A 12,311-nucleotide genomic window follows, 5' to 3' on the forward strand; every position below is an offset into this window, starting at 1 on the left:
TCATCTTCAGTGGCTCTTTATTTTCATGTCTATATCTCCATGTAGACATGCTGCGTGTGGAGACATTGGCTACCAAGGGGTTTAAGGCATCTCTGTTTCTATTTTCTGCATACCTACAGATAAACAACAAAGCCAACGTGGTAACCAGCCCCAAAGAAAATATTCCTACCCCGGCGCTGGTATACCTGGACTCTTTGTAACCCTTCTTAAGTTCTTTACTGTTTTTGTTGTTTCTCTCATTTGCTTTCACTCTATAAATACGTATATATTTTACTTTATTTTTTTTATTTTGTTCTTGTTTTTGCTTTGTAAGATATGAAAAAAAGTTCATTTCTTTCCTTTTTGTTAAGGTAGTTGTCAAGCAGTGTGTTTCTAACATGAGATGATCTCATTTCATTGTTGACCATTGTATGGATGATAGCTGTGGTCTCTGTAGTTACAAGTGTTGCATGCTGCCTTAGAAATACAGTAGAATGCGCTTTGGTTCTCTTAGCTCTCCTTCTGATGATAGCTTGTAGATATGCAAACCGTGGTTTCTTCTCTTCATGACGCAACTGTTGACATCAAGAAGAGCTAAAAGGACTATTGCTAGACGAAAGTAAATGTAGACCTTATTCAGAGTTCCCATTCTCTCTTATTAAGACAACAGGGCTTTGTAAGACCTCACTTTCTGAGATAAAGAGGCACTGGATAATTTAAAGCTTTTTGTTTGCTGTGTTTTAAATTAAATTATCACTGTTTCACTTTAATCCAGAGAATGAAATTGCGTAGCTCCGAGCTTTGAATTATCAATGGGCATGAGTTTAGTCCATTTCTATCAAATTCACAGTATTAACAACTCAATCAGTGTAATACTGTGAGACCCTATTATGTTAAAATTCAAAGTTTGAATACTGGCATTCAGTGTTCTTAGTTCCATAATATATCCCCCAAACTATTCCATGTTTTGACTTATGAGTTTCAGACATGTTTTTTATTTTTTTTAAACTGTCCTCTGTACTGTTAATTTCAAATGAATGGATAATGTTATGAGATTATTTCACCTAAGGTTAACCAGAAGGCGCAACCTGAAAGCATCTGAAGGAAGGACAGACTCATCAAGATTACTTACTAACAAAAAAACAGGTTGATCACACCTCTAGCCAAGGAAGGGAAGAAAGGAAGCAGTAAATATGCTTTCAAAGTACTGCAGCATAAACTGGTGGCAATGAGATGGTTGAGTGGGCAGAGTGCTTCTGATTGAAGCACATTCTCTGTGGGTTGCAGTAACTCCCAGTTACTGAGGCATCATGTAATGAAAGTACCGAACATGCCACTGATGTATAGACACTGAATATTTTTTTACACCAGTTATTTAATTATTATTTTCCACTTGGGAATATTTCTTCAATTTTCTAGTAGAAACAATAGGAAAAATAATAATATTTTCTTCATGGAAAAGCATGACTTCACAGACAAATCTTCCATGTATATAATCTATAAAGCAGAAATTTCTTACATATAAATTAACGTGGGATTTAACAGCAATATGGGGCTTCCCTGGTAGCTCAGATGGTAAAGAATCTACCTGCAGTGTGGGAGACCCAGTACAATCCCTGGGTCAGGAAGATCTCCTGGAGAAGGGAATGGCTACCCACTCCAATATTCCTGCCTGGAGAATTCCATGGACAGAAGAGCCTGACAGGCTACAGTCCATAGGGTTGCAAAGAGTCAGACTCGACTGAGCAACTAACAGTTTAACAGCAATACATCTCAGATCATAGTGATTAATATGATTAGTTCCATAACACTTTAAACGTTCCTTATAATTTCTTATGAACTTTTGAAATACATTCTTTACAGTAGCCCTTTTCAAAGTGTGATCCAATGAGTCTAGGTTTTCTAAGAGTTTTTTTCTGTGTGTTATGACAGCATGATTGGTTCTCAGATTAATACAGCTGAAAAATGTCTTCACAGACAATTTGAGATCATCTCAGAGAGTTCTAATCTCCAGTGCCAGTTTTCCATGGGACAGATATTACCAGGTGGTGAAAGAAGAAAGGAAAGCTCTGTCTGTTAATAGGACTTTGTGAAACAGCAAGTGCCTCTTTAGGTTTCCAGACTTCAAAGCCTTGTCTGTTTGCTGATCACGAATAAGGTCTTTTGCATGCTGCTGCTCCATACCAAAGCACTGTATCTCGTGGGCTCACCAGGGAGATCTTTCCTCAGAGATCTTGCCAGCCGCAGCCTCTGACGGTAGTTAACATCGCTTAAGCTCTTGTCACTGTTTAGTTGTGGCAGCTGGCTCACTCTGCCCTGTCCCTACACTAGTTAAGAATGTACTTACCAATGCGAACTGTTTCTTTCTCTATTTTGTTCTCACTCAGGAGCCCCAAACTACTGTAATCCACAACCCTGATGGAAACAAGGTATTCAGAAAGAACCAACATCATCTCGCTTTAACAAGATTACACATCTCATCAAATACTCAAAGCAGAATTAATTCATTATCTCAAATTAGGATAGAAAATCCTTACCCTTTTCTACCTTACTTTCTCTTGGGCCTGATTTATCTGGAACTATACACAGACTTCTTTCAAAACAAAAATGAATGACATCGTAAAAGAGAAATGAATGGTACCATTAGTCAGGAAAAGTCCAGTTTACAAGTCTTTATGTCAAGATGACTGTGTATCTTAAGCAATTCCATCTGTTTTTCCTTCCATGCCTGTCTGTGCATTGTATCTTAAATGTATTCTGCATGAAATTTTAGAATTTCTTGCTATGTCATTCCACTGTCTTCAAAAAAAAAAAACAAAAAACTTGAGTTTATAGTTATTTGTTTAAATTTAATGTTACTTTTGAGTTTAATTCTGTTGTCATAGTGTTGTTTTTTTTTCTTTTAATTCCCTGTTGTTGGTGGTGTTTTTGTTGTTTGGGACGAATTTAAGGAGAATCAGGGAGTTTCAGTTCTTGTGAAGTATGTTTGTTTTTTGTTGAAGTATATGCATTTCAGTAAACAGACAGTTAACTCTTCGTTTGGCCAAAAAGTTCGTTCGGGTTTTCCATGAAGATGGTACAGGAAAACCCAAATGAATTTTTTGGCTAATCCAAACTTTTCCCCAGAGTGTTTCCTATTCACTGTAAATTGTTTGCACAGCACATCTGTAGTATGAAAGTAGACAGTTTCTGAATATATTCCATCTTTTCACTTTATTACTTCTCATCCATTATTACATCTCTAAGGGAAGGAAAAAATACTTCATCAGATCTTTCTCAAATGTTAAGTATAGTCACTGGTTACTTTTCCTTACTATTATCAACAGTGTTAAAGTCTTAGAAAACAGTTCTTCTGATTGAACATTTAGTTGGTCAACATTAAAATCATTAAAGTAAAAAAAAAAATGAAGTGTTATATTCCTTAACATGAGATGTATTTTAGAGTCATGACACTTAAAATGTTCTAAAGTCCCTGAAAGACTCCAGATAGTCAGGAGCATCACACATAAGAACAATTATTTTCAATATCATTAGCAAGTGAAAGACCAAGCATAGCAGCTGGAGCGGACACTTGGATAATTCTAGCTATGTCATTTGTAAGCGCTGTTGCATGATATTTCTTGCTTACATGAATTAGTTTATTTTTACAGTGCATGGGTTTACCCTCATCCTGAGTTTAAATTTGAATACTAGGTCACATTAAGAAACGCATGAAGACTCTTTGCTTTGGTTCTGTGTGTGTGGAGACTCTGGATATATATTTGATTAGTCTGTCCCTTTGGAGTAAATATATATCATAGTTACATAAATCATTTTTTGAATATTGAATCTCTAAAAGTGCACTGAATGTTTGCATCATTTTCCAAAATTTGTTTTTCATCACTGACTATATATCTATTGGTTAGAAGTTTCCAATTTTTTTCAGCAGTAGCCTTTAATCATCCTAAGTAGAAAATTGTTTCTTTCTTATGAATATTACTAAATTTCTTGGCTAGAAATATTTTATTACTACGTTATTAATGAAAAAAATTTATCAACCATTTTAAGGAACAGATCTTAATACTGGCAGCTACAGTGTCCATTTAAGTGTGCTTATAAATCTGCAGCTTCATTTGTAGTTTTACAAAGAAATAGCTTTGTCTTTTCATAATGGGAGCGGGTTTCTTATCAAGAACAGCCAGCTTCTGATTTAGAAATGAATGGGAAAAAATTTAATTTTCCTTGAAAGTAAATTATTCATATAATTCCATTGTGCTGATCACAAACATGGAAATTCTTCTCAAAAGCACTTTCAGTTTCTCTTAGTACTACCCTTAACTTTTTCATCAAATGACTCAATGAAATGCTTTTTCTCTCTACAAAGAAGTCAGGCTGATAAATAGCCTACAAATTTACTGCTTGATGTTGTGCCTTAGACAAAGAGGGGGCTAATTGCTAATTATTTCGGGGAAAAAAACTGTTCCTTTTAAGGTTCAAATTCATTAGTCTGCTATATTCCACTTCTCATAAGTCCGTATGGAAGCTCACCTTATGGGGCACTGCAACACAGCACGTCCTTCCACAGCTCTTAAAATAAGCTGCATACTTTGGCTGCTTCTACACATCGCCTCAATTTATCATGCTTCAGGGATTAGGCAACCAGAGTACTCCTTTTTGAAATGTTTGCAGCATTTGGCATTTTATTTCTGTTAAGACCACGTAACAGATTTGTCCATTTGCATGTCAGCATATGCACACAGCCTGCTGAAGAATTTTGCATGATACATACATCACTCGCCAATTTTTTTAAAAAAAGAAAAGTCAAGCTATTCATGATTTGCAACTTTTTAAATGTGTTTTCTTCTCAACAGGAGTCAACTGAGAGCTCAAATACAACAATTGAGGATGAAGACGTGAAAGGTATGATTAAATCAGAAATAGAAAATCCCAACTCAGCTACATATACATCAGAAGAAAAGTATTTATTTCAAATAACTAGTAAGTTTAGGAACTAGGCCTATTCTAAAACACAAAAATAATTTTCTTTTAATAAGTACATTATTTTAATTATATATCCTGATTTTGTCCATTTTCTTCATATTATTTTCTCTATCTTGAAACAATATATAACATGTAGTATATTCAAGGATATTGTGATTTAAAACTAGTAATGAGTGTTTGGGATCATAATATCAAATTGTAAATGTATCAGTCTAAAAGGTAACACAAAAGATTTATGCCTGACTAGAAAATAACTTACATTCAAAAATGGAGTATGAGAATAACCGTTTTTTCTAAACTTTCAGTGGTCTCAAGTGGCCTTCAGTGAAATTCTGAAATTAGCAGCCTTTTAAACCTAGACTTTGATGCACTTCTCTACTATATTCTTGATCTCCATTCAGTTCACTTGCCATTCACTCCATTCACAGGTTCTCTTAGCTCCATATAGGAGTCATTGCCTGTGCCCTTACTAGCGTCTTCTCAGGGACTCTGCACACGCATACTAAACACACATTTGCAATTAATTTTCTTGTTTTGGGCCTCAGGGTTGTTTTAGAAGTTAATCTTGCAGCAGTTGTGTTTTTTCTTTTTAAATTCATTTTTGGCTGCGCTGGGTCTTTGCTGCTCTATCTGGGCTTTCCCTATTGTGGCGCGCAGGGGCTGCTGCCTAGCTGCGGTGCACAGGCTGTTCATCGCAGTGGGTTTTCCCGTTGCAGTGCATGTGCTCAAGGGCACATGGCCTCAGTAGTTGTAGAGCGTGGGCTTAGTTGTCCCACAGCATGTGGAATCTTCCCAGACCAAGGATCAAACCTGTGTTCCCTGCATTGTCGGGCAGATTCTTCCACTGCAATTATTTCTGCAATTTTGTACTCTATTTTTCTCAATTTATTGTATGTAACTGCAGTTTCTACAGGCTGCTCTCTAAAAGTGATTCCAGAAAAATAATGGTTAAAAACGGGGATATTTAAAATAGAAGTATTAAAGGAAAAGAAGTGTAAAACACAAATTAAGAGGAATGATTCATCAGATAATTAAATATTGTCTGGAAAGATTATTACCTATCACCAAAAGTATCACCATAGGCTTTCATTCTTTAGGTGGCATTGGTAAGATACAGTTTTGAAGATTTGTTTTCATGTTGCAGAATAAAGAACCTGGAAATTCTCAGGTCAAGGAGACATACAGGCAATTTGGGAAATTAAAATGACTACAGACCACAAGTCACCTCTGCTGACTTCTTCCTCTTTGGTCAAGCAGAACAGCTGACACTATTGAAGTGTAGTCTCTATATTACTAGCGCACTGACCTAGCTCTGCTAGAGGTAGTCAGTCATTATTTTTTACAATGGAAAGGTGGATAGCTGTAAAAGGATTTTATTTGGTAGGTCTATTCATCTCTCTCTTGCCTCTGAGTTAAAATTTGAACTGAAGTAATTTTGTGAATCATTGATTCCAGTCATATTAGATAAAAAGATTTTTTTTTAAGCAGATGTGCCAATAAGCTTTCCCAGTGATTCAGAAAGCATCATCTTTATAAGTATCTTGGATTCATTAGTTTTTTCAGTCAAGCAAAATGTTTATATGACTTTTACATTCTTCTCTTGAGCAAGATTCAAAAGGAAGAAATAACTTATGCATTATCCACTGGTGAGACTGAATCTTTAAATAACTGAATCAAATTAGGAGAATACTAAAACCTTACTGTATGCAAGTCATCCTCCAAGGAATATGTTTATTCTTAGGTGATCACAATATGTGGTCTTTCTCACCTGAATCAGACTCTTCACTATGCTGCATATTAGTTTAGGGTGATTGCTTTTAATCTGTGAAAATGTTAATATATAAGCAGAGTCCCTGACAGTCTCACTTTCATAGCGTATATTTACTCGGTGAAATGAAATTATGTCAGTACTTCTCAGAAAACAATTCTTCTCTTGAAGTCATAATGATATGGGTTTCATCTTTCTTCTGGGATTTCACAAATTGAGACAGTATTTGTCGTTATAGTTAGGCTGAGTCTTCACACACCAAATGTTAGAGAAATTAAGCATAATATTAAGATCGAAAGAAATGTCCTGCTGATAACTGAGCCCAAAATGCTTTGGTTCATTTCCTTGAACTCAGTGAATAAGTTTACATGTCTGTTTCATTTTCCTAGGGTGGTTGTGGCCACAGAGTCATAGATACAATGCATTAGGCTTCATTTGTGTTCTCTCTAAGACTCAACAGCCTTTTGGCGGTTAACCTTTTTAATATTGAATGACATCAGAAAACATTAAGTCTAGAAAACTTCTTTGAACGATCACTCAGGCTGTCATTTTTACTGTAAGACAGGTGGTATATAAAACTGTCAAATATTTTTAACATATTTACTATGGTCCATCTAGTCAAGGCTATGGTTTTTCCAATGGTCATGTATGGATGTGAGAGTTGGACTGTGAAGAAAGCTGAGCACCGAAGAATTGATGCTTTTGAACTGTGGTATTGGAAAAGACTCTTGAGAGTCCCTTGGACTGCAAGGAGATCCAACCAGTCCATTCTAGAGGAGATCAGTCCTAGGTGTTCACTGGAAGGACTGATGCTAAAGCTGAAACTCCAATACTTTGGCCACCTCATGCGAAGAGTTGACTCATTGGAAAAGACTCTGATGCTGGGAGGGACTGGGGGCAGGAGGAGAAGGGGATGACAGAGGATGAGATGGTTGGATGGCATCACTGACTCGATGGACATGAGTTTGGGTGAACTCCGTGAGTTGGTGATGGACAGGGAGGCCTGGCTTGCTGCAATTCATGGGGTCGCAAAGAGTCGGACACGACTGAGCGACTGAACTGAACTGACTGAACTGACTATGGTGATGATATGACTGTGGGGATCTCTGCATTTATCAGTGCACTGTCTTTCAGGAAGACCCTAATATATTTATTCATCTGAGGACTGTACTCTTTTTCTCTTTACCTCAGAGTTTGCCGTAGCTCTGAATAGCTTGGTAGGCAATATGTTTATGGCCTAGCTCTGTTAGAACCCAAAGGTACACATACAATGTCCAGAAACTCACAGAGACCGATCAGGTGTATAACCTGAGCAAAATGATATGCTCACTACAAGACTATCTCCTGTCCACAAAATTGCATGTCTTCCAATCACACACTTTTCAGCTCTTTCCTTTCTGTATACAACCTTGTTATCAGGGGAAGCACCACATCTTTTAACATGCTCTTCAAGACACAGTCCCATAGCACACTCCTCTGTGCAGCCGCATATGCCCATCCCCTCCTTCTGGTTGTCCTACCTAAGGCGGCACCTAGACTCGCATCTTCCCATGCTGATGGCTGATCCTTTGAGCACTGTATCACATGCTTCCTGGGCCAGTGGCATCACATTCTGTCCCGTCCCCAAGGACCAACCTGGCGGGGACGCTGTAAAGAAAACGGGGTGGGGGACATTAACACAGCATGGTGACCTACTCGAAGGAGGAAACCAGGGGAGCCAGTGACAGAGTGCCATTTTCTGCCCTCTTCTGGAGGAAGAGAAAGACTAGCAGTTGTGTGTAGCTTTTTTTTAAATTATTTTAACTCTCTGGGTCGCGACATTACCTGAAGTGCATTTACAGTAATAGGATCTACGGATGTTTGAAAATTCTCATTAGTTGTCATTTTTCACACAGACTTTTTTTAAATAGGCTTTTCCATTATGGTTTATCATAGGATTCTTTTTTTAATTGGTGGATGATTAATGGTCCTTTCCATTCAGTGGAACCTGGAAAGCCAGGATTGGAACAGACCCATTTTCCTTCAACTCTGCTTGTTAGTTTCCGTTTAAAATGGCCTGTGGCTTTCAAGTGGTCTCAATCCCTGTTACTCTTGATCTGTATTTAGGCTATCTCAGTTTCTTCATTCACTAATGGAGTATTTATTAAATGCCTGCTATTTGTCTGAGCTCCACTTCTCTTTGTAAGCTAGTTTTAGTTGAGCTTTCAGCAACTCAGTCAAATTACTCTTCTGTGTGCTTTACATAAATCTGTGCTATAATTTAAGCTGTTTTTTACTTTTAGTTCAATAAATCTCAAGGAAACTTAACTGGAAAAGTGAGGCCCAAGATATGGGCACTTCATATCTAAAAGTCCTTTTATTTTCTTTTCCTTAAAAACCTTCAGCATTTAGTGAGAACCACAACATGTTCCTCCCCAAGCTCATGGTCACCCTCAGGGAACTTGGAGTTGCTCTGCAGCTCTTGTTTGTGAAAAGCTTCTGGTCCTGTGTTTTCTTTCTCCAGCACAACAACTTGACTTCCTAATATTGCCCTTGTGAGCAACTTCCTAATTTTGCCCTGGATTCAAAAACCAAATATTATCTCTAATGCTATGTCAATAAACTGAGTGTAATGGAGAGATATTAATAGTTTAAAAACAAATAAGCATCTTAATGAAGCATTTATTGCCATAGAAGCACTGTGATAACACACCATTATATACTTTAAAGAAGTATAGAATTTATGTTTTCAAAATATGATTTTTTTAGGTCCGTAATTATTGAAATAGTCATTCAATTTTGAATATATTTCTAGCAACTCATGAGTTAATTAATTTCCAGTGTTATCAAACAGCTGGCGGCAGCAGCCTTTGATGAGGAAGTGGCAGTGCTGACAGTACTGCTGTCCATAGCTGTGGGCGTACCTAAGGCCTGTGCTACGGAGCAGTGGCCCTTTCAACTCTGTGTACATGTCAAGACTTATCCTATGGTTTGTGGCCATCGCCCCGGGCCTGTCCTTGTGTGCTGCAGTGCCTCTCCACGTCCTAGCCTGCACAGCACCATTGCTCAGAGCCAGCTACTTCTTCCTAATAGGTGTGCTACAGTTCGGCCCACCTGCTGCTCTTTCCCTAAATGCCAGAGCTGTGTGGCACCTGTCGACACTGAGCTCCTCTGCGCCAGTACATGCCCTCTGCCACTCATCCTGCTTCCAGCATCTCACTTCAGCTCACCGTTCAGCAGCCTCCTGGATCTCTTGCTGCATTTCATCTTTGTTACAGCTGTAGGCCAGTGGAGCTCTGTACTACAAGCAAAAATGTATTGTGGTAGGGCTTCCCTCGGAGAAGGCAATGGCACCTCACTCCAGTACTCTTGCCTGGAAAATCCCATGGATGGAGAAGCCTGGTAGGCTGCAGTCCATGGGGTCGTTAAGAGTCGGACACGACTGTGCGACTTCACTTTCACTTTTCACTTTCATGCATTGGAGGAGGGAATGGCAACCCATTCCAGTGTTCTTGCCTGGGGAATCCCAGGGACGGGGGAGCCTGGTGGGCTGCCACCTATGGGGTCACACAGAGTCAGACACGACTGAAGTGACTTAGCAGCAGCAGCAGCAGCAGCAGCAGGGCTTCCCTGGTGGCTCAGAGGTTAAAGCGACTACCTGGAATGTGGGAGACCTGGGTTCGATCCCTGGGTTGGGAAGATCCCCTGGAGAAGGAAATGGCAATCCACCCCTGTAGTCTTGCCTGGAGAATCCCATGGAGGGAGGAGCCTGGTAGGCCCCAGTCCATGGGGTCGCAAAGAGTCGGATACGACTGAGCGACTTCACTTTCACTTCACTATGTGGAGACTTCAGGCTTGTTTTTCCTCTTTTTCCTTTTGCTGACAAGCAAGTGATGCTGCATAGAATCACAGGTAATGAAGCTGCATAGGATGTTTGCATAAGGCCCAGTTTAAGGGCACAGGAGCTGACAGCCTTATCTCTTGAGTGGGGCCTGGTATGTGATGACACCTGGATGTCATGGTATCAGCTAATCCACAGAATCACTTGACTCCTGAGATTTTTGTGTGTGTCTTTTGTAAATCCGGGCATGAGTAGACAGTGTGATGACTAAACACTCAGATTCAACTGTTTAGTGCAGATCAGGGCTTCTGTGTAGGCTTTCCTGGGGCAGAGGCCCTCTTGGTGCCAGTCTCCTTCCCATCCTCATGAAGCCTGAAACTCAGTACTTGCTTTGCATGCATTCAGAAGAATTTGCAAATCAAGCAACTCGTGGATATTTTATTTAAAGACTTTGGATAATTATGTTGCTCCATCAGGTTGAAAGTATCTTAGAAGACCTGTAGTGTAGTGTGTGTGTGTGTGTGTGTTAGTTGCTCAGTTGTGTCCAACTCTTTGCAACCCCATGGACTGTAGCCTGCCAGGCTCTTCTTTCCATGGGATTTCCCAGGCAAAAATACTGGAGTGGGTTGCCAATCCCTTCTCCAGGGGATCTTCCTGACCCAGGGATTGAACCTGAGTCTCCTGCATTGCAGGCAGATTCTTTAACATTTGAGCCACCAGGGAAGCCCAGAACAGTGTATTAGTAACTTCTTTTAGGTTTCTAATCCAAACTTTGGTTTTTAAAAAGATTTGGTAAGAAAAATTTCTGTTTGCAAATTGTGTGTCTACCTGTTTATCTTTTGTATCAGGATCAGTAACTTACAGAACTGATGCAGAATTTATTCCACTCTACCACTGTACTCACTCTGCTTTTCTTTTCTTTACTCTTTTGCCTTCTGTGAGATTTGAATCTTAAATTCGTCAGTGATAGCTTCAGCTTTATTTAGCCCTGCTGACAAAATAGTATGGGGTCAAAAGCTCTTGCCAACCCCAGCTTAAAACAAAGTCTGAAATCAAATCAAAGCAAATGAAACCAACCAATAAAAACATGTAGCTACTAATTTTATCATTAGAAAAGCGTAAGCTCATTCTATAGTAATACCATTCCTCAGTTTAAAGTTTCTTTAAATGGCTTTACTTAGCAAGTCTGTAAATATTTGTGTGCAGTTTTAGAAAACTCCACAGGGAAAATGTAGCATTATTTTATTAAATCCTCATAAATTCTGAAAGCATATGTTATAAGATCCCTTCTATCAGTTTTTAAATCTTGATTCAGCCATCAGGTTTTTAACTTTGAATTTATTTTCAAAATTCAGAGTTTAAAAATACAACATTTACTATTCATAGATATTACTTTATATGGAAATAATAGGAGGTAATCAACTCAGTTTATATAATCAAAATTTTAGTGATCAGTTTTAAAGATCTAATTTACATTATAATACAGCTGCATATATTGATTGTAAACTTTTATCTTATCTATTTTTCCCATTACCTGATAAAAATTTAATAAGCTGCTAAAGTTAATATGTACAAGTTCTCAAGTATTTTATTACTCCCCTCTGGCTCCTTATCTTTTCAGATTATAACTTAATTACTTTCTTTAACTGATATAAAAACACCAGCAAAGATCTGATTTTTGCTGGAATTCGCCAGGGTAGAATCTGGAGTCTACACTCTGTTTCTAGTTCCAGCTTTTATACAACTTGCGTTAAACAAGTTGCA

General features: G+C 38.4%; 1 protein-coding gene across 20 annotated transcripts in view; it reads left to right on the plus strand.

Annotated features, from left to right (window-relative positions):
• Positions 1-12,311, plus strand: part of CAMK2D (calcium/calmodulin dependent protein kinase II delta) — a 308,540-nt gene that overhangs the window by 267,611 nt on the left and 28,618 nt on the right. For 10 of the 20 annotated variants that reach the window (XM_027543753.1, XM_027543743.1, XM_027543750.1 and 7 more), the window contains 3 exons: positions 120-179; positions 2,367-2,408; positions 4,830-4,878. In XM_027543753.1, the coding sequence (XP_027399554.1) occupies positions 120-179; positions 2,367-2,408; positions 4,830-4,878 (151 nt within the window). The remainder of the gene's footprint in view (positions 1-119; positions 180-2,366; positions 2,409-4,829; positions 4,879-12,311) is intronic. The other 10 variants (XM_027543760.1, XM_027543762.1, XM_027543758.1 and 7 more) reach the window with 2 other exon arrangements.

The sequence above is a fragment of the Bos indicus x Bos taurus genome, chromosome 6, assembly GCF_003369695.1.
Source record: "Bos indicus x Bos taurus breed Angus x Brahman F1 hybrid chromosome 6, Bos_hybrid_MaternalHap_v2.0, whole genome shotgun sequence".
Classification (NCBI taxonomy): Eukaryota; Metazoa; Chordata; class Mammalia; order Artiodactyla; family Bovidae; genus Bos; species Bos indicus x Bos taurus.